This window comes from Chelon labrosus (assembly GCF_963514085.1).
Source record: "Chelon labrosus genome assembly, chromosome: 8".
NCBI lineage: Eukaryota > Metazoa > Chordata > Actinopteri > Mugiliformes > Mugilidae > Chelon > Chelon labrosus.
In genome coordinates this window covers 12,100,570-12,122,006 of record NC_140358.1, presented here as the reverse complement: position 1 = coordinate 12,122,006, position 21,437 = coordinate 12,100,570, and the positions used below count along the sequence as shown (strand labels likewise).

At 41.8% G+C, this 21,437-nt stretch overlaps 1 protein-coding gene across 2 annotated transcripts; it reads right to left on the bottom strand.

Annotated features, from left to right (window-relative positions):
• Positions 1–52: 52 nt before the first annotated feature.
• On the bottom strand, positions 53–20,645 carry slc43a1a (solute carrier family 43 member 1a). Of its 2 annotated transcripts, XM_084550224.1 has the most exons (15): positions 20,187–20,645; positions 15,273–15,436; positions 14,343–14,526; positions 13,775–13,830; positions 12,686–12,762; positions 5,949–6,041; positions 5,539–5,672; positions 5,329–5,450; positions 4,717–4,863; positions 4,587–4,622; positions 4,353–4,488; positions 4,090–4,219; positions 3,911–3,984; positions 3,045–3,168; positions 53–2,493 (listed from the first exon to the last, which is right to left on the bottom strand). In XM_084550224.1, the coding sequence occupies exons 2-15, from the start codon at positions 15,424–15,426 to the stop codon at positions 2,296–2,298; spliced, it is 1,665 nt and encodes a 554-aa protein (XP_084406350.1). In that variant the 5' UTR covers positions 15,427–15,436; positions 20,187–20,645; the 3' UTR covers positions 53–2,295. The 2 variants fall into 2 exon arrangements, with proteins under 2 accessions (XP_084406350.1, XP_084406349.1); XM_084550223.1 differs by lacking the exon at positions 20,187–20,645 and having other exon boundaries at positions 15,273–15,625.
• Positions 20,646–21,437: the final 792 nt, after the last annotated feature.

Genomic DNA, 21,437 nt, shown 5'->3' with positions numbered 1-21,437 from the left:
CAAAACACATTTGCATTCATAGATTTATTTGTTCATCAAATGCACGCACGCATATATACTGATTGAGGGCAGGAAAAAAAAAGGTGTACATGTCGCACTACATACCAACACACTTTACTCCAGAAGATGAAAAGATGATTCAACACACCCTTGTAGATGATAGTCTTACAACACAGATAAAGTTCCAGTCTTGTAGTCAGAGGTCTTAAATGACCTTAATACACTAATTTCAGTCAACAACTTTTGTGAATCCCAACTACAAAATTAACAGCACTCCAATAGCCTTGAAGCCATTTGTCACTCACTTATGAAGCCCTTTAAGGAAACGGATGTGACAAACCTCACCAACTGAAATGCTCTTTTTATAATAAGCAACTCAAAATACAGATCGTCGAAGCTGAATCAACAGCTGTGACAGTCAAAAACAAACATGACATTTCACTGCAGGATTAATGCATAGTGTTTTAAAAACTTCCTGGTATTTTATTCTTGTTCGCTCTCCCGAGGAGGAAAAGTGCTGCTCTATGGCTTTGGTTTACAGAGAAAGTCGTTTGGCAGAGGCGTGCATCTTATATTCACTTCTATTGCAATAAAGCCAGGACAGGCAGTAAAGGCACACAGCTGACATGAAACACTGAATCTCCTTCAGCGAGGGAGAGTGCAAAGGTTCAAGAACACATTTCATATATGAAGAAAAACTAGAAAATGAAAGAAATGCATCAGATGAGGAGATAAATTTACTAAAACCTAAGTAGGCACTGAAATTGAGTGGAGAAAAAAAAACATACATTACAATGAAATTCCTAAGTTTCCTAAGTTTGTTGTTGTTTGCAGGACAAACATGAACAGAATATCTGTTACTGTCACTTTGGGAGAAATACACATCTTCTGTTATCAACTGCAGCAGACTGAAACACAATTTGTAGCTATATGTCATTCAGTTTAACCACGGCCAGTGTCTCCTCGGTCCCATTTAATAAGCTGTGATGCACTGTACACACCCATATATAGTAAAGCAAAAATATTTAATAAAATACAAGCCATGCCTCAGTTCTATTTACAAAAAATTTGTTTGTTTGTACCTAAATCAATACATGACAAAAGGAAGAAGCAGAATACACAATAAAATCACCTGAGCTTAATTTATAATAAGCCCCACTACAAAATAACGCTTCCCTTTTTTATGCAACTAGAGTATAAAAAAATTCACTTAAATACATATTTTATACACACACTAGTTCATTTCTGTGCATAAAGCAGTACAAAGTGTTCTGTAACGCCGACACACACTGTGTGTCCCAATTAAAATCAGTCACATTAGTTTTCCTTGTGATTTTTCTTGAATTTTTTTTTCCTGTTTATATAAAAATTCCAGAAATGTAAGGTCCAAATGAACTGCACCTTTGAAGATTGAGAACACGCAAGAAGAAAACTTTGTACCGGTAACATGTATTGTCACAGTGGGTGTTTAAATTAAAATGATTTATATTTCCAAATGTGAAAAAACAAAAAAAACTAAATAGAAAACGTGGACTGACATATAAGTCAGTTGCAGAGAGACAGTACAAAAAAGGAAACAGGAGGTAGTCGTGGCATCTCTACAACCAGCCTATCTGTGGGTGTATATTTTTATGTGTATGCCTGTGTGTGTGTGTGTGTGTGTAACTGGGCTTTGAAAATACCCCAGAAAGCTCCTTCATACGTACCAGAAGTCTGCTACTCAGATTTTCTTTGATAGCTTGAATGCCTGTAATAGTGTTGTATATATTTTGAGCTTTTCTTGGGGGATTACAGTAGAAGTAGCACAATGAATCGACCACAAGTTTGCCTCATTATCACAACGTTAAAACAACACTGAATAGAAACTGTAGCTTTCCTAACATCTTCAAGCAGATCTTTGGCGTTAGCGAGGACTGTGACGAGTATCTTAGTATAACTGTATTTCAAGTACATTGTCTGTGAAATCTATGGCTTCGACTAATTTGGCTTTTTGACCTAAACCAAAATAAATAAACAGCAACAAATGCTGATGACACATCTTCTCCCCAGATCACAAAGGATTTAACGTCTAACTCTGACTCACAACACCAGGAATCCTATTTTTTTCTGTGACGTGGTTTGTGGTGAGCAGAAATGGCACCAGCGATGTCCAAAGACAAACTGAACGAAAAAGAGAAAACCTTGAATATCAAAATAAAATACAACCGGACGAGTAGATTGCTGGTGCTCATTTTGAAGGCGCGTACAAAAATAAATCCTTCAGTTCCCCCCCCCAGACGTCAGCTCTGGTGTCGCCTAAGCTTCCGCGGTAGAGAAGCCGTTGCTGTGGGGTTTGTGGCCGTTGGCCTCGGTGTGGTTGAGCGCTTGCATCTCCCGGCTCTGGGCACCCTTGTCTCTGGCCTCCTTTTCCCTCAGCAGGCACCGGCGGTGGTAGAACAGGTAGCCTGGCAACAAGAAGCCAGCCAAGGAGCTGATCAGTAGGCCGAGGTTGATCTGAAAGATAGGGGGAGGACAGAGTTACAGTTACTGGAGGGTCAAGTAAAAGTAATGACAAATATATTGTGCTCTTTTGGGACACACGAAAACAACCCAAACATATAAGAAATTCTAAGTTTAACATGCTAACATGCTAACACATTAAACAAACTTTCACGGGGATCCTTTCAATCCCCGTTGAGATATTTCAGTCGTGATCAAAGTAGCAATCCAGCTTTGCCAAAATACCTCTGTTTCTTCAATTAGATCACAGCTAAGGATTATTAGTTATAATATGATTATAGTTATTGTTATAGGGATGAGGGGAATTATTATTAATGTGAGCTTATGTGGCTAAAACTAGCTACCATGATACTTCTTTTTCCCTTTTTTAACAATAACAATCCAACTATTCTTCCTGTAATACTTCCTGTGTACTCTAGACTCATCATTTATATGCCTGTAAGCACATAAAACTCCACACACTTGGTGCCTCACTGTACAGTGCTCCAAGTCTGTTTCTGTGTGTCTCAGTGTGCAGGCATGCAGAAATAAGTGAGTTTCTTCACCAAGTAGGGGTCTCCCTTCAGTGGTCCGACCATGGCGATAAAGAGCGGCTGCTGCAGCAGAGCGACCACGGCGCTGATCATGGACTGGAGGCCTGTCAACGTGCCAAAGTGGTTGGACGGGTAGCTGTGGGGAGACGTTGGGTGGTTAGAGACCGAAATACCAAAATGTCATTAGACTGAACTGCAGAATAACCGGGGACGTTAAGACTGCAAACAATAAAATGGATATTTACTTTTGAATTACAGTTTATTTTCTGTTCTAGACATGGAAAATAGTAATTATTGCCAGGGACAGCTTGTTTTCATGCTGATGTGGCTGTGGGGGGCAGTCAGCCCTGCATATTGTCTTGTGTGATAATGAAGAAACGCAGGCCTAATCATGTTCACTGCGTCTCATCTGCGTATATCACACTGTGTTTAAAATTAGATTCAATATGGTCAATAAAAAATTGAACAGTTTGAAGTTTTTCTTAAAAGGATTTGCTGATTACTTGCTGAGCTGTGGTTTCTGAACACATTACAGCAGAATCCCCTGCTTTAGTCACCACATCTGGTTGCTTTTATCACACTGTAAAGCGCTGCTTTGTTTTTGGTGTTTATATGGTGCTAGGAAATAAATCTAAATGGTTCAGAAAAGAGTCCATTGTCTCATTGCGGAGAGCTAAACTCTATAGTTAATCATCTTATTAATGGACTGGAAAATAATACTAGACCCATATTGTTACTATTTAAAAGATTTCTATGTCATATACAAATGATATATTTTTTACTTTACACTCCAAATGTGACATTTTGACAACAACAATGTTTTTTTTTTATGACAGGTTCAGTTTATGTGTATGATACTGTAAAAGCGCAGCACTCACACAGCAGCATAAAGTCCCCCACAGCAGGAGTGGATGAAGCCTCGGACCACAGTGTGGAGGATGAAGGTCAAGATCTAAGGTAGAAAAGAAGCAATAAATTCATTGAGACTTTTAATTCTTTGCTTATTTTGTTGCTGTTTGGCTGCCATACAGTGTGTGTATTTTTGTGTGTATGTTACCTGTAGAGGCAGATTGTCTATGAGGCAGCAGACTCCAAAAATGAGCAGCAGGATGTTGGTGAGGATGAAAGCCCTCATGGCGTTGGTCAACTTCTGGATCTTACGGTCTCTTTTGGGTGCACTCGTCGGACTGATTATGGACACAGGTAAAGGTGAAATCAAAAACGTGTGGGGTCGATTACATATATCAGGACATGGGTGGTCTAGTTAAGCCCCACCAGACACAGGATCCCAAATTCATTGTCATGTTTCACTGCACGTACCTCTGCTCTATGCCTAATGGGGCAGTCGTCTCCTCCTCACACTCCTTCATCTTCCAGTCCATGATGTAGCCAATCAGGGGGCATGTGAGCAGACACAGCAGCTGCAGCGTACCAAAGATGGACGAGTACAAACTCACTGAAAGAGAATACATTAAGTCAAATTACGAGAAAAAAAAAGGCAGACTTGTTACGTAAAGTGTGCAAATTTAGAGCCATTATCGTGATATTGCTCACCGTTCTTCTCTGCCTTAATCACAACCTGCTCAGAAGCTGAAATACAAAAACATGACCCATTATTTTAGTATTGTTCGAAAGTTTTTGATAACTTAGTACTTGCAGGGGCGGATGAGGGCCTGACACTTACGGTGTTCTTCACCATGTGTGACCATAAACTCCAGCATTTTGTTCATTGCCCCCATAAAGAAGATGATCCTCAGCTGGGTCATTCCCATCGTAACCAGACTCCACAGGAAGATGGGAGAGAACACGGATCGACGGAAAGGAACAGTGCCTGAAGAAGAAAGAGAGATAAAAGGTGAGCAGGGCAGTGGGACATCCAGTCTGTCAGTTAGGACATATAGGATAAGTCAATGGGGTATTAAAGCCACAAAGGGGAACCTATTTCCTGTAGGTAATCTTGCAAGCTGAGTGGTTGCTAGATATCTAACAGGACAGAGAAGCAGGACACACAAAGGTGCTTCTTTAGGAGCCTAAAGAACAAAGAATCCCTTTTTGGTTTCAATTACCCCACGCTGTTGATAAGCAACCAGCGAAGAGGGCTCTAAATTAAACAAAGTTTTGTTTGAAGGGGTCACAAGCTAAATGATTGGGAGAGAATGATATATAAAGCAAATAGCTCAATGTACAGTAGTTGTAAATCATTCATTTTCAGCTGTAGATTAGGTTTAATGTTAGGTCAAGTCCCCAGGATGTAGACACAAGTTAAACTGATAGAAACACGTGTTTGTTGACGTACTGGGTGCTGCCTCAGGACCATTAGGAAGCTTCTCTGTGGAGTGTCTGACGTCTCCGTTTTTCAGTCTCTCTCCAACAGCCTTCTCGTCAGACGAAGGCAGTGCTTGCTGCGTGAGGATCTTACTGTTATATGCACACAGGAGGTTTCAAATGATCAGCGTTGTGCTTCGGACAAACACATTTACATCTTGCGTCGCTGGGAGACACTGACCTGTAGTCCACCTCGTCGGGTGTCGGGAAGCCTTCCGTGGGCCAGTTGAAGAAGCAGTTGAAAAAGACGAACCCGGCAAGACCGGCCCACGTCCACATGATCACCTCGAAGGAGACGCCTGCATCGTAGATCAGCTGGGTAGAGGAGAGAGAGGGAGGAATGGGGCAGTTTGTTAGTTTATTCAAATTTAAAGGTAAGGTTTTCACCACATGGTGGCAACAGAACCAGCTATAAATGCCACAATGACATATTATCACCTTGTAAAATATTTTTTTATGGTTTAAGAGAGCAGTCCCTGGGCAATTATGTCACCTCTATCCATTACAAGTCTTACTTATTTTATATGCGCGTGGTTTATTTAATAAAAGCATGTAAGTGTGTAATTATAGAAGTCCATTTGTGTGATTTACCTTGACTCCAAGGAAGGTGACAGCAGAGGAGGCGTAGGAGCCGATCATCAGAGACATGATGGTGGAGCTCAGAGCGCCAAACATGTTGGGAAGCTGCAGGCACAGACAGATTATACATTATGGATGTCATTTATCACACTAGTTCAACAAGTTCACGTTGACAATGTGAAACTCTGTGTGTTCGCAGCCGTCCTGAGTTGGACGCGCGGTTTTCACTGTGTTATTCTGCCAGCAGAGGGCAGACAGCTACTTTGCATTGTTTCTGTTTCCGCCTGCACCCAGTAACACGTCTCTCTCCCCGCAGAGCAGACTCATTAAAAAATTATTAGTTTCCATGTCATGGAAAATAAGAAACAAAGTCTTGACCCAGTTTGTGTCCTGACCCCATGGCTCAAACACAGACGAAGCAATACGTAGACGCCGCTCACGGCCTTTATTCTTGCAATTTCAACAAATTCCTCGAGTTAGGATTAAAAATGTGGAAGCCAATTTATAGCCGGTCCTTGTGAACTTTGCTGGGTTCTTTGGACCCAGCACGAGATCGAGCATGACACACAGCAAAATGGACAAGGAGGTGGGCACCAGGCACTGACACATCATATATTAGGCCGACCTATTTACAGTAGTAAGCAGCTTAGTGAACATAACAATGACCTATTGTGCTGGCAGCTCACTCAGTGTGCTTTGATTAGAGTTTTAAATGGGTCAATCATGATAATAAAAATCACATGTGCAGGATTTCGGTTGTGGGGCATGACAAGCTCACTATTCTCGTCTCAGCTCAGCACTGACCAGGTTGTTTTGGTTATTTTTTTTAACCAAACTTCTGCTGGCGTCACCTAATCTCGCCGCTGTGTCAGAGTTCACCGTGCAGTGTCGGGACTCCTTTTTCCCACCCACGGTACTTTCCACACCCTGACACTGATCTCACCGAGGCGGACCTCGCGTATTAGACATTTATGAGTTCAACACTGAGTCTGACGTCTATAAGTTGAGATGGAGAGTGAATGAACAGACAGATGATGATGCTCATTTTGATTATAAGCCGTTCGTTAACTTACAACAAGGCCTCTGTGCACAACCAATTGAGTTTAAGGGCAATCCCACATTGCTGGCAGTGCAGGAGGCCTGTTTTCGTTCCTCAAACGCTGATATAGCACAGGTTAACCAGCACATCCTGAAGGTTGTGTATTCCCGGCAAAGAGTTGACACAGACGAAAAGGGAGGCGTGAGCGACTCACTACGCCATCACTGGACCATGTCTTCCAATGTTTTGTTGTTTACAACAAGGTGCAAACACAACACTAGCATATGGCTTATTTATTTCCAAATAATTTACACATCCAGGAGTAATGGAGCAATGGAGTTTAAGTCCTCCATTCACACTCCTTTTATGCTTGCTTTGGTCTTCACCAGAAATATCCAACTACTCTTTGATTTCATCTTCTATTTGGTGTTCAGCAGCGTGCAGAAGACACTCTGTGAGAAACAGCTGCCTGCTGATGCCAAAAACAACGCTATGAGAGTGTTGAGAGCCAAAACACTTTAGGACAGAGAAAAACAATAAAACTAAATCGGTTTGGTAGACTACTATAAATCTCTGCAGAAACGGGTGCAAAAATGCAGGAAATAGCAGTTTTAAGTGTAACTGACATCTGATGTCTTTTGATTGCTCTTGGAATACGAATTTATCATGACGCCGTTTGCTGGCTGTAAATATGTCATTATAAGGGCGTGCTTCACAATTACAGAAGTACAGAAAATGATTATATGAACTTTATAACCCCATATTGAAATTCCTAGAGCTGCTTTTGACTTCTGAGTCGAGTAAATGCACGGTAGATGGTGTGTGGGTGTGTGCGTTGGCTTTAGTTTTAAGATTACGACAGTTGAGACAGATTACGGCCGGCAGACTACAGTGTGTGTATGTGTTGCGGGGGGGGGGGGGGGGGGGGGGGGGGGGGGGAGGGGGGCATGAGGTCACTTCGAGAGCTAACACCAAAAAGTTTTCAGGTAAACAGAAAGAAAAAAAAGCTTTCCTGAGGATGCTCAGAGGAGAGAGCCTGACTGTCTGACCAGAATGAGAAAAACATCATAGAGAACACCAGTCTTCATTCAGAGCTTCTGAGAATCTGAATACTTCACATCCCTCTACGGCCTCTATATGATCTGCAGTGCTGGACTCCTCTGACCGTGGAGGTTTGTGGAATGCAGGCAGCAGGGCCCTCTGTGCACACAGGGGAGTTTGCATCTCTTGCTAATGTTAAAGCAAAGAAATTCCAGCCGCGTCAGCTAACCGATGTTTGCTTTCTGAAGGCTAGCAGCGACGACCTAGGTACGTCTGAAATCATGCGTGTGCTATACGGAATGCAAGAAATGTGTGTGGGCGTGCCAGCAGCAGGCGTGATTCCCATCCATGTGTTCTGGCAGATGGGGATGGAAACACGTGAATGTATGGAGGCACACGGAGGTCAGCTGGTGTCAGAGAGTCACACCCAAATGGAGCTTTGTTCATCCGCTTGTCACGACTAATCAGCCCGGCCTCTGCTCCTGCTGTGCTCACTCGCTCGGGTGTTGAAAGACTTTGGCACTGAGTTTAATTAAGACTTTAATCGCTGAGAGAAGGGGCCAAATAGTAGATTAATTAGCTCTGAAATTTTGATTCAGCTCTGAACGTGTGGAAGAAATGCTGATAAGTAGAAGGAAGAGAAAGAAGGAACGTGGGGCATGAGAGGATACCGGCATATAGGACAGAATTTATGAAAAAAAAAAAATAGGTAGCGAGTGTAACATTTTCTTTCTTTTCTTCTTTTTTTGGTTTCACTGATCTCTCCAAGCTGCAGCTGCAGCTCCTCTCTCTGTGGAGATCCCAGCAGGAATCATTAAACCACAGCTGATTAGCAACCGGCTTCTTCCTTCCACCTCGTTGTTCTCTCTCTGTGTTCATAGTTTTCTCAAACCATCACCCTGTGCAGCACTGACGCAGCGGTCTGGTCCAGCTGCAGAGGATTTATATAATACAAAAAGTGCGTCTTATGGTAACAGCTGTATGGGAGACTCAAACCGACTCTGACTTTTCATGTCTCATTGCATTGGAAGCTGAGTCGTCTTCAGCTCCCATCTAAGGGCATCTATTTGTTGACTAAATCGCCATGCCTCTCTCTGCCATGTGAGACTGTTGGTAAGAGACTGACAGCACAACTGAACACCACTTTATGACTAGCATGTGATCAGACAGGCCTCTGTGCACAGCCAATTGAGTTTAAGGGCAATCCCACATTGCTGGCAGTGCAGGAGGCCTGTTTTCATTCCTCAAGCACTGATATAACACAGGTGAACCAGCAGATCCTGAAGGTTGTGTATTCCCGGCAAAGAGTTGACACAGACAAAAAGGGAGGCGTGAGCCACTTACTACGCCGTCATTGGACCATGCCTTCCATTGTTTTTTAAGGGTTCGCTAATTTTAATGAGGACGGTGATCAGTCTGCTGCCAAGAAGAAAACCGGTCGAGCCAAGTTTTTTTTTTTTTTTGCAGGTCCGTTAAATCAAAGGCAGCCTTTGTGACACACACATGCAAATATGCAATTTTTGTTTACATTAACACAACCGTCACACTCTACATATTTAGCATGTTATTACTAGTGTTATTACAATAAACAGTGTACAAATACTGCCAATGAAGTGTGGCACTATACTGTTTATAGTAGTGGCAATGTAGTGAGACAGAGTAAACTGCCACAATCAAGGTTAACCTGTTATTTAATTAGACAATATTCAATACTCTCCTTAGAGTTAAAAGGGTTTCTGTTCATGTCTGCGCATGTTTGCAATGTTGTTCATCAAGAACTGTGCTGACTGACCATATTTCCTCATGCTGCACACAGCTAAGGACAGAGACGATCTTGTTTTATAATTTGAGCTGTTGCTCTCAAGCGCATGGTTTCAATCACAATGGCATCCGTGTCTCTCAGACCTTGTGCTGTGCCCTCATTTGCTGCACAACAACAGCGTGGATGCCAGTCAGTGGTGATAAACACAACCGAGTTAGGAGTACGTACAGGCAGAGAGAGGGAACGAGAGACACGGAGGTCAGGCGGGGAAAAACAGGTCGAACATTACTCAAGCGTATGTGTGTGTAAAAACATTCGTTGTGTTTGTGTGACGAATAGAACATTATGTGAGTGTGTTGGGTCACATACTTAGAGAGTTTCCATGATGCTGTCCAGCTTCTGCTCTGAGGAAGCAAACTAGCCGTTCATTGCTAATAAGGTTTATTTGAGTGTTAACAGTCAACAGCTGACAAACTCATCCAGCTCCGCTCCCACAGTGAACGCTATAGGACATCGTTCATACCACTCTCAATCCAGCTGTACATCAACTCACCATTATGTAACTCCATGTCCATTTTTTTGACTTGTACTGAGCTACCGTGACCAAGCAATTTCCCTTGTCGATCAATACAGTCAAAGTCTAAGTCTAAGTTAAAATCATCAGTACCTACATTGGAAAGGTTTTTTTTCAGACGGTGAAACCTCATGCGTGTATAAATATGCATTTTTTCCCCTGAGAATGCAAAGAAGAGACATGCTTTGTGATGTCTCATATCTCATCGTGCTTGCTGGCAATTTTGTATGCTTGAAGGATAAATTTCTGTTTCCCTATTTTGTTTTGCCAATGATTTAAATAATCATATTAGTGTCTGACTTTCATCATTGGACAGAAATGTTCCAGATGTGCATCTCTTTATATGGATTTACCCTAAATTCATATTTTTGTTTCATCACTTAGAACAGCGGTGTCAAACTCATTTTAGTTCAGGGACCCCATACAACCCAATTTGACCTGCCAGACCAGTAACTTAACAGCATAACAAACCTATAAATAACAGCAAAATTTAATAAACTATCCTTTAAAAAAAAATTAAAAAGTGCAATTTGGGCACATTGCTGTCTGCTGTTTAGTCCTGGGTCTCAGTGTTGTGTTCTGTCTACTTCTCTCACTAAAACAGCAGACAAATTAGGAATAGAAGTTACTTTCATTGAAAGATTGCTGTCTTCTATCTAATTTTCACATTTGCAAATTCATGCTGCGGGCCAGATTAGACCCTCTTGCGGGTTGCTTTTGGCCCGCGGGGCGTATGTTTGACACCTGTGGGTTAGAATAAGAGCAAGTTACATTCTGTCTTTTCAATAATTTATGCTGTTTTGTTAACAGTCATCTAAAACCATGTTTATGTGGGTGATACTTAGTTTTGGGACAAACTACAGTTAATCTGCCATGTCAGCCGAGTATCTGCATCGTCAGCAGTTTTCAATAAAATATAGATGACGATTAATTCAACCCGACGGGTGTCCGAGATGTTCTTTTCTCCAAAGTCAGGCCAACACACTCGGAGAAAAAGGTTTTTGGACAAGGTCAAACCTTCATTATTAAACATCTGTTTCATGTTGATGGAGGCCAACATGCACGCACGTTTGTACAACGGCAAAAGTGCACAGTCATGCCGAGTTGAAAAGGTTGTGTATTGATTTTCTACAGACTGCTGGGCTGACGGGGAAACAGGAGGAAGCCTGAGGTGAGAGGGAAGAGAAAGGTTGAAAATGTGTCCTTGAGTATTTTAAGTAGAGGTAAGTGGGCAGAGCTTTGGGGAGGGTGTGTGGTCAATCGCGGACCGTTATTGGTGCAACACAAAGGGGAGAGTTTCCCTATGGGAAAAGTCATGTGTAGTAACATGCTGTACCTACGCACAGCACAAACCTTGCCAGGAGGCTGTACCAGCTGACACTTCACACAGAAATATATATGCCTGACGTGAATGTCAACAAACAACTCTAGGCCATTACACACACTGTTCCTGAGGCCATGCTGAGACTACCAAAACTTTTCAGCTCATTCACTCCAGGACCAAAACCCTTCATCAGTACTTTCTTGGAATATGAGTTATGTAACCACAGAGGGAGTTTTATTTGTAGTTTCAGCACTATAATTCGGAACAAGCTGTCAGTAGAAGAAAAAAAAATCATTCTGGTGCCAAATTAATTTAATCCCCCTTAAAATTTACATTTTCTTCTAGATGACAATACTTAACTTGACGAAAAGAGGCAGATATGCAGCTGCTTGGCAACTATCAATGTTCACTTTAACAACTATGTTTTTGTACGTGAGGACACACACACATAGAATACATAGCGTGAATGCAAAGGCAGCCTCTGTGACACAGATAACGATATAATCAGATTTCTGCACTTGGGTCAGATGTACAGAAGTCGAAAGCAAGCATGAGCTCCAGATGACAAAGGGAGGGCCTTTGTCACCCAAACAATGAAAACAGACACAGAGAAGATTCATTACAAATCTGATCACAACCAATAAAATCGATGCCAGTAATTAAGAAGCAGGCCTGAAAACAAGTGCACTGCATCTGCTTTGAGCAAGGCCCAACCACTACAGTACGTACTGCTAAACCGCTGCACCTCAACTGAAGAGCATCTCTGTCTTCTTTCTCTGTCTTTAGCGACATGTTAAGTACTGTCGAAAAGAAGATTCTGATTTTAAAAGTATTACTCGGGATTTGGCACCAGAATTTGTGTTTTTTATGTATAAATCGATGAGAATAGGGGATTCAGTATGACTATATTAAAAGTCCCAGGTGTAAACACCAGCACTCTATACATATACTGTATGTTAATCAGTCAGAATGTGTGGCTTTTTGTTTTCCTGCTCGTTGTGTATCTCACCGTGAGAGAGGTGAAGGTCAGGCAGATTCCTCCAAAGCCATTCAGGGAAAGAGCCAAGAAGATGAACGCTGACAGGACTGCAGAGAAAAAGAGAAACACAGAAGAATGAGGTTTACTCTCCAAGAAGAAAAGATGGAGTGTCTTTTGTCCAACATGGACAGTACTGTCTGAGGAAATGGTCAACAGTCATGTGCTACCTCGATGGTCTTCTCAACCCAGGACAAAGTGGAAAGACTAGGTGAAGGTGTTCCTTCATTGTGGGCTGCTGAACTCAAATGTGGCAGAAAGATCACTATCACCACACAGCTGAAGATGCTGACTTTTATAAAGAAAGGAACCCTTTGCTTCACAGCGGCTGGAGTGTACGTATAGAAGGGGACTATAGTGATGTGTATGGCCTAGGATTTTTAAATTACCTTAGGCCACAAACTTATCCATCATCAATTGTTAGCTCCTACTTTGGTTTGGTCTTTGCTTGCCATTCTTAAACTTCTGCATTTGGCAAAATGGTTATGAGCAATGAAAACCTGCTACACTGCGGGATGGGGGAGGTTTCACATGTTGTTAAATGATCCAAAAGGAACATTGTATAAAGTATGTTCAGGGAAGAAATGTCTTTAAACTTTATTTTCAGGCATTTCCAGGTGTGCATTTGATATGGCGGGATTTCAAAATGTGAGTTAGTGTGATGATTTGTCGCATGACTTGTCGATTTTACACCATCATGCACCTGTCTGATCGCATCTGTAGCTTTTTAATCGTCTGTGTGGTTTATATTGGCAACACAGACCACACAACCGTGTTGTTGAAAGGGTCTGAAAGGGGCTTTTTGACTTTTTAATTTAGATTCTGCCCTTTGCATCTATTGGCGAATTGTCTGAATGCACAAATCTACCGCCTCATATAGTGACACAGGGAATGCTGCTGTTCTGGATGATCGGCCTCGCAACCTGTCACCTCCCAACCGCTCCAACTGAACAATCAAGCACGACCACATGTATACAGCAGCCCAGATTTTGAGATTTGTACTTGGAGATTTGTGTACTTGACATCTCACACATCTGTTATTATATGCTGGCTTGTACTCACCTTGTGGGTTGTAGCCAGACGCAGCCATGATAACACAAGACAGGCCGAAACATAAACTGAAACAAGAGAAAAGCAATAAATTAAAATGAGGCAAAACGTGTAGAAACTCCCAGAGTTAAAAATACAATGAGATAACTAGCTGGTGACTAACTGGTGACTCAGTTTCTGAGTCAATGCTTCTGACTCATTATAAAGTGAAAGTGCCACAAAAAGGAGTCAGACTGGCTCTAAATATGGCTCTAAAACATACGTTCATACCTAAATAAACTAAACATAGGTCTGGTTTTTATTTGCATAGTGTTGACTCTGACTGTGTGAACTGTGTCTCTTTCCTGAACTCATTTAAGACAGATGATGATACATAACTGTATGAGAACTGTAAGTACTATACTACTATATTCACAACTAGTCCTACAGCCTCGCCTACTCTATCTGGGAATGTGATCTGCCTGCATTTCTTTTTTCTTCTATAACGTCGGTAGCAGTAGTAGTAGTGAAGGCGTAAATGAGTAAGTAGTATAGGACCACACCCTGAAAAACGTGACACTTCTTTGATTTTCTTTATTACCTGCCCATCAACCGAATTGGACGCGGGCCAAATTTGTCCATCAGGATACCAAGCGGAAGGGTTGTGGCGCTGAGCAAGAAGGAGCCAATGGTGAAGCCCAGATTCAGCATCTCCTCCTGGTCCACGCAGCTGGGCCACACCTCCGAACCATTGTTACTGGAGTTCACATTTATGGAGTCATTCTCTGTGGGGACAAGGATGCAGGAGATAGAGAAGATCAGAGATGCGACCAAGGACGAAGATGGGTTCACGCCATCCACGATGCTGGTTAACATCCTTACATCCAGACTTTGAGTGACTACTCTGACCCCACATATCTTCAAGCTTGATCTTTCTTTTTCCCTCACCTACACACCTGTGAAGCTTTGTGACTGCATCTTAAGCACCTGCCGATCTATCCCATTGTCAAAATACAAATAAACACCTGCCAAAGCGCTAAATAGCGCCAGGTCACAGCTGCTATCTGTAATAGTGGGAGCAAAAGTAGATTTGCTTTAAGCCAAAAATAAGTTGGGGTAGCACTGTTTCAGAGTCAAACCTTTGTGTTGACATTGGCTTCCTCATTATTTGAGGTATTCAGATGTTCTTTATTTAGAAATATATGCACAATCAGCCTCTATTTTTTAACCTTTTCCATCCTCTTATAACCCAGTATGTAAAACAGTAAATGGAGTAATTATACAGTTTTCAGTCTAAATCCCAGTTAGATCAAAAATAACACAATAGATTCTTCAAATAGATATGATTGGCGTTTTAGAGGGGTAGGGATGCATAGAAAGTGGATGTTTTATTCTGTCTGTAGTCTCTCTCAGAACCCAAGCAGAACTTTACATGTCATCGATTTAAACTCATCCTCATAAACTTGCTAACTTTGTTTTCGAGCCTTTAAAGAGCCACCGTGTCTGCAGGAACCCCAGCAGAAGAGTTTACCTGAGCAAAGGTGGGAATAAAAGCCCTCCCCCTTCAGCATGATGAGCAGGGATCCCCAACCCAGCAGCACAGCCGAACACAGCAGGTTTTCGATCACCGCCGTCACAGCCATCCACCAGCGCCTCCTGTAGGCCTGGAGGAGAGAGGGCGCCATCGCTGCAGCTCTGTGATGGAGGAGGGGCAGAGGAATTAAAGTCATGAAGGTAACAACTATGAAAAGTATATAACAGTATATAGAGTATATGTAGGACAGGAAACTGGGTGATTTGTACTAGAAAAATGTGACGGCTGTGTTTCACGTTCCATCAATTGCAGCCAATATACAAATTTAAATAAAAAATTACCCATAATGCTTTAACTTTTTCTTGTATTTTAACATTTTTGTGTTGGGCCAACTTATTGTTCACAAATAACAATAGAGTAATAACTCTTTATAGACGTTTTAGCTTAAACATATTTATTTGAGTTCTGAGCAGGGTTTTTCCAGTATAGAACAATTTTTCCTTCCTTCACTCCATTGACTTCCACTAAAAAAAGGCTATTTCAAGCTACGTCTCAGGTCCAGTCTTGTCGGTTGTTTTGCTTGTGTCTGTCCTGCGTCTTTGTGTTCTATGTGCAGCTGATTGAGGGCACCTTTGTGCCAATTTCACCATTTTATCTGTGGTTCACAACCACTTATCCTTTTTCTAAATAAAGGAGTCCCTCGAGGCGTGTCCACTTGGGGAGTTATTGTTTTGTAAATCGAAGATGGGTATCTGACACCTTCCACCGCATTGTCCTCAGGAAACTACCCGCTGTGCTGTCGACATTTATGCTATTTTGCCCTTGTTTTTGACTGCCAGAAACAATGGTGAGCACTCAGTCACTCTGCTTTTGTTCTGGAAATAGGGAGAGCACCTTGACAGGCTGGCATTTCCATGTCAAAGCAGAGCCAAATTAGTCTGAACGGCTCTGATTAGAAAACGGAGCCAGTTAAGCTCTGGTGTCATGTCAATGGATAATAAGGTCAAAAGTGAGTTGTGTCAGGACTCTCGTGAAACAGTGAAATGTACACAAACAAAAACAACGTTGACGCGGCCGAACAAATAAAGTCAAGACCACCTGGAACACACACATATATATACACAGGACAGGTCACCTGTCACTACAACCTGTGACCAACACAGAGAGATACTAAAGCCTAAACCTGACAAGATCACACATTTGCAAAACATCTTAACATAGACCCAGATATAACCGACTATTCCACGTGGCAGCAAACCAGAAAAGAAGTGGAAGGGAACAGAGCAGTGGCAGGAGGCTGCAGTGAAGGCCTCACACAGGAAACACTTCCAGCCCTTTTAAATGAGGGCATCTTTTCAACATGCGTGTGTCGTACTGGACAAAGAAGGTGCTCTTAATGGGACAGATTCTTCTGCGAGTGGCCACGTGTCTGCCTATGTGCTCATGCGACGTGCGTGTAATGTGATTATTCATAGCTCAGAGGACCGCCTTTGTGCTGAAAAGAGAGTTTGAAAAGGGGGATTTCTTTGTAACTGACTCCCCACGATGAAAGCCCCTTCAGTGTTTGCACACACACACGACTCCCCGACTCTCAACAATAAGGCGACAGAGCAAGACTGAGCTCATTCACAAAGTCATGTAAATGTGCAGCCCTCCAATTAACGTCTTAATTAAGTCGGAATAAACCTTTTGAAGTTGAGCAGTGTGTTTAATAAACCCCCCGTCGTATTTTCTCTGACCCCAAGTTGCCATCTTCAAATTACTTGTTTCTTCTGTCCTACGATCCAAAAACAAACTTCACCACTACAGAAAGAAAACTAGTTAAGTGTTACATTTCAGCATTGTCTGGCACACTTGTGCTTAAAAAATTATTCAAACAATCAGTGATATGGAAATGAATTACCCAAATGCCCATTATTCTGAAAGTAGGCAGTGTGATATATCTGTATTACATTACTTGCCGTTCAGCTTTTATCCTGCTTATTGCTTCTGCATATGCTGCTGTTGTATTTTCCTCCCCAGATGCCGTGACATACTGATAAATTACATTTTGCAGAAATGATCTGTATCATATTACCATCATTACTCTGGGAAACTAACCTGTCCCCACCCTTCTGGTGTATATCTACACTATGACTCACTATAATGTTATTATAATGAAAAAGTGACCTTTAGAAATGACACGTTATGGTGCTGAAATAGCAAAGATGCTGCAACTATGATGCAAAAATTAAATGCAAAACTCTTTTTTTCCCAGTGGTTCCGACTGGATAGCTTTGACTTTGACTGTGAAACCAAAGTCAGCACCTTGAGGCTATATTATTGTAAAAACACTTTGCTCAGTGCAAGTTTAGCCAAGACGTCAGCAATCCAAGTGTGAGATGCAAAGTCTCCACTGTTAATTAATTGTCGTAATGAATAAAACTGATGAATGAATACACTTTTATGGTTGAGCAGATTCTCTGTGTGTTACTTTGAGTTGCATTAAACCATCTCTCAAAGCACACTTTCAGAAGCAGCACACTACAGAGTTTCATATCTGAGTTAGCATGGCAGCTACTTTCAAAACAGCCCCTTAATGTAGAAACAGAGAGGTGAGGGCTATGAAGTACTTGCTCATGTGCTGTTACAAAGGAAGGACAGGACAGACGCGGGCCTTTAAAGGCCTAAGTATAGAGGCCACTGTCACATGTGTTGGATTTGTGTCGCTGCCTGCATCACGAGTATCAACACACACAGTCCTGTACATAACGGCAGCCACTGCTCATGAGGAGACAATGCTGTTAATGAAAGAGGCAGTCACGGAGGAAACGCCATGGTGTCAGTTACTCCTCTGTGTGTGTGTTAACGACCACGTGGACTGATACAGGGCACACGAGCCACGCCAGTTGGCCCTCTGCCTCTGCTTATCACATGCTCTCTTCTTGACGGTTTCCCACATCTTTTATGCTCCTTGTCACTGCGGTTACTTAGAAACTGTGTTGTGATGCAGAAAGGTTAACACACAACGAGGGTTTGCCAACAAGGTAAACATGAAAGCATGAGGTGTCTTAAGTGTTGGCAAGCAGTTGTGAGTGACTGCCACAACACTGTGAAGTGTGCATGGGTGTGTGTGTGACTGAGACAAACGTTAACTAACACCATATACGGAACAGGGAAGCTGTTTCCTGAAATACCTGAGCAGCTGATGCAATGTTGCCATAGCTTTACTGCTATAACGTTTTAGCAGACTGTACTGGATGGTGATGTACTACGTTTTTGGTTTATTATTATTAAAACCTCCTCTGCATCAGATGTTGAGTTGACACATTGGCTTCAACACGTGTCCTGCTTTCTTTCAAGTCTTTCTGCTGCTGCTCACATCCAGCCCTGCTCTTTTTTCCCCGCGGGGATATTGCTGACCTTTATCAACCTCCACAGGACACAAAGAACCGCACCGCAAACTCTTTATCCTCACAAGTTTCCGAGAAAATAAACCGCACGCCCGGGACGCCTCAGTTCCCCGCGGAGTCCAAAAAAACGCAACCCTCGGAGCTGCAAAGGCCGGCAGGCAGCTGTCTCTCCCCGAGCATGACCTCAGCCTGGGTCCTGTTACTTGCACGGCGGGGAGGCCGCTGAAAAGGCAAGGTCCGGCGCGAGTCCGGTGCGACTTTCACCTGCTGCTCAAAACATCGAAATTGTGATTCGCACCTCCAGTTTCATGTGATGCCTCTATACTCACAAATAAGATTGCATTTGATAAATAGTTGATTGTTTATGTGATGTGTAAAAACAAAGTCCAACGTAAATAAATAGCAGGTTAAAAAGTATTTGAGTATGAGGGAAGCTTTTAAATTCTATTTTTTTTAAAAGAAAACTTGTTTCAAGCATTTCATGATTTGCAGCTTTCATCTGTCTTACATTAAAGTCCATTACTAATATGGGGTTTATAGCCATGTTAATTACAAAAGCACTCACATTATTTCGACTGTTTTAGAGTCTTTGTGATTATTCAATGAAACAATCCACAGTGTGTTTAATGATTAAATAAGTCACTGCAAAACTAAAAATACTCATATTTGCTGGTTTCAGTGAAGCTTCACTGTAGATTAAATATGGCGTTTGGACTTGATCAGACTCTGACCAGTGTCATGGGCATCTTTATCCACCTACTCTTTCCTGGTGAGTAAAATAACAAATGTCGATTTAGACTATTAGCATGTTATATTTGCATGAAGTAGACTGTACATATCATCACCTGTGCACAAAGTTTCTCTGAGTGACATATCACAAACTGACATGTGTTACAGGCCCGTATGTACTCATCATTTATTTTCACCGCTGATTTAAGAGTTGATTTACATTCAATCGTACAAAGATTCTTTTAAATACTGCGGACTCTGCGGGGAGCCAGTGAACACACCATGTGTTTTTTCTTTCCTTTATGCAAACGCGTCTGCGACCGCAGCCTCTGACTAAAAGTGTAATAAACTTAAAATTACAGTTCAGTAAAACAAATGTGTGTAATTGTACACCGCCTTTGTGGATACAGACTGACAGCAGAGTTAACCGAGACACAAGTTTATAATGAAAGGATGGATGAGTGAAGAAATGAAGTTAACACATGGCAGTTATTGATTACTCCCGAAACAACCCAATTCATTCACGTTTACTTCTCTTCCTCGCTTATTTCTCAAACTCTTTTCCTCTCTGTGTGAACTCACACTCACTGTGCGCCTTATTTGTCCATTACGCACATATTCGCGGGTTTATTGGAGAGCGCCTTTTGGTACTACAAAGGATGTCAGTTTAATGCCACGTGTGAGTACCACTTCCTGATTCCAATGCGCTATTAAAAACTAATACTTTACCATTTTACACGTTGTACCAACATAGTGGACAGGCTAAATAAGTAAAAACGTATTTACTTACATTTTTGTTGTGGGTCTTCTCAGAAAGGAAACAGCTTGAAACAAAGGCTTAAGTTGCTCACTAGTCGGCTAAATGAGGATTAAAACTTTCCCTGTTCGTTTTTCTTGGGTATCGTGAGGTGAAAGCCCGAATCCCTAATTCAAGCCCTTTCCTCTCTCTGCTTCCCCTCTTCCTTGTTGAACAGCAGTTCCTAAAAGTCTCTCAAGTTGCATTATAAACCCCCCCCTTCTTCTGTGACGACGAAGTGGAAGCAAAGTTCCATTCACCACTCAGTACCGCTGCTTCTTCTGCTCTCTTACCTCAATGCAAATATCTTCAAGGGAAGGAGGCTGAAGCTGGAAACTTTATCTTTCTTACAGCTAAAACAAACACGTTGTAGCTCTTATTCCCCTTTGGCTGACAGACGTTGAAAGCCTCATACTAGACTCCTGAGAAGGAAAACATAACATTTTAGTCACCCTCAGCAATTAATTCAGAAAGATCACACAATAAAATTCTTTAAATCGCAGTAAAGTAGTTCATGAGCTGACAAATATGTTGAAAAAAAAAAAGAAAGATATGTGCTCGTTTCGTATTTATTTAAGTTAAGAGCAGTTCATTATGCTTTTCGATATTTATTTCCCTCTAATCTTTAATCTGCATTTGTGCTGACATCTGAAACCATCAACTGGGAGACAACATAACACAGAAACATAAACAGACTTGGCAAAAAAAAAAAAAAAAAAAAAGATTGGTTTTAGATTGTATATTTGTAAGGAAATCTTATTTTTGTGATTAATTACAAACTTGTTTATAAAATATCTATATATTAGCTAATAACAAAAAGGTTTATTAAAACCAGTGGCATGACTGTGCGTTGTGCATCGTGTGGCTTAATTGTGCTACAAGTGGTCGGAAACTCCAAGCCGTTCATGCACATACAGAGAGAACGTGAGGTGGATTTTAGAGCCATCTGTTCACAAAGGCAACAAAAGCTTATAAAAACACAGAGACAAGAGGTTAAACTCAGAGGCTTAGATGAACACAAACACACAGACACACTTGGATACACCGCTGAGTGTGATGCCATCTAGCTAAAAGCTACACTTGGGATTTGTTTTGGCTGATTAATTAGTGATCTGAACACTCATTGGGAAAGCCAACGTTCAAATTATCTCCAGAGCATGCAGGCACAAGAATCTAGTATTTCAGGAAATCATCCTCATCCTCATCCTCCAGCATGCCACTTTCAAACATGGAGATCCAGCTAAT

What these genes read in the sequence shown, in the direction of transcription:
- slc43a1a (XM_084550223.1), bottom strand. Translation starts at nt 15,471, where the DNA reads ATGACTTTAATTCCTCTGCCCCTCCTCCATCACAGAGCTGCAGCGATG. An exon ending in TGGTCCTGAGGCAGCACCCA is followed by an intron (nt 4,864 to 5,328) that starts GTACGTCAACAA and finishes TTTCTTCTTCAG; the next exon opens with GCACTGTTCCTTTCCGTCGA. An exon ending in CCATTAGGCATAGAGCAGAG is followed by an intron (nt 4,220 to 4,352) that starts GTACGTGCAGTG and finishes GTCCATAATCAG; the next exon opens with TCCGACGAGTGCACCCAAAA.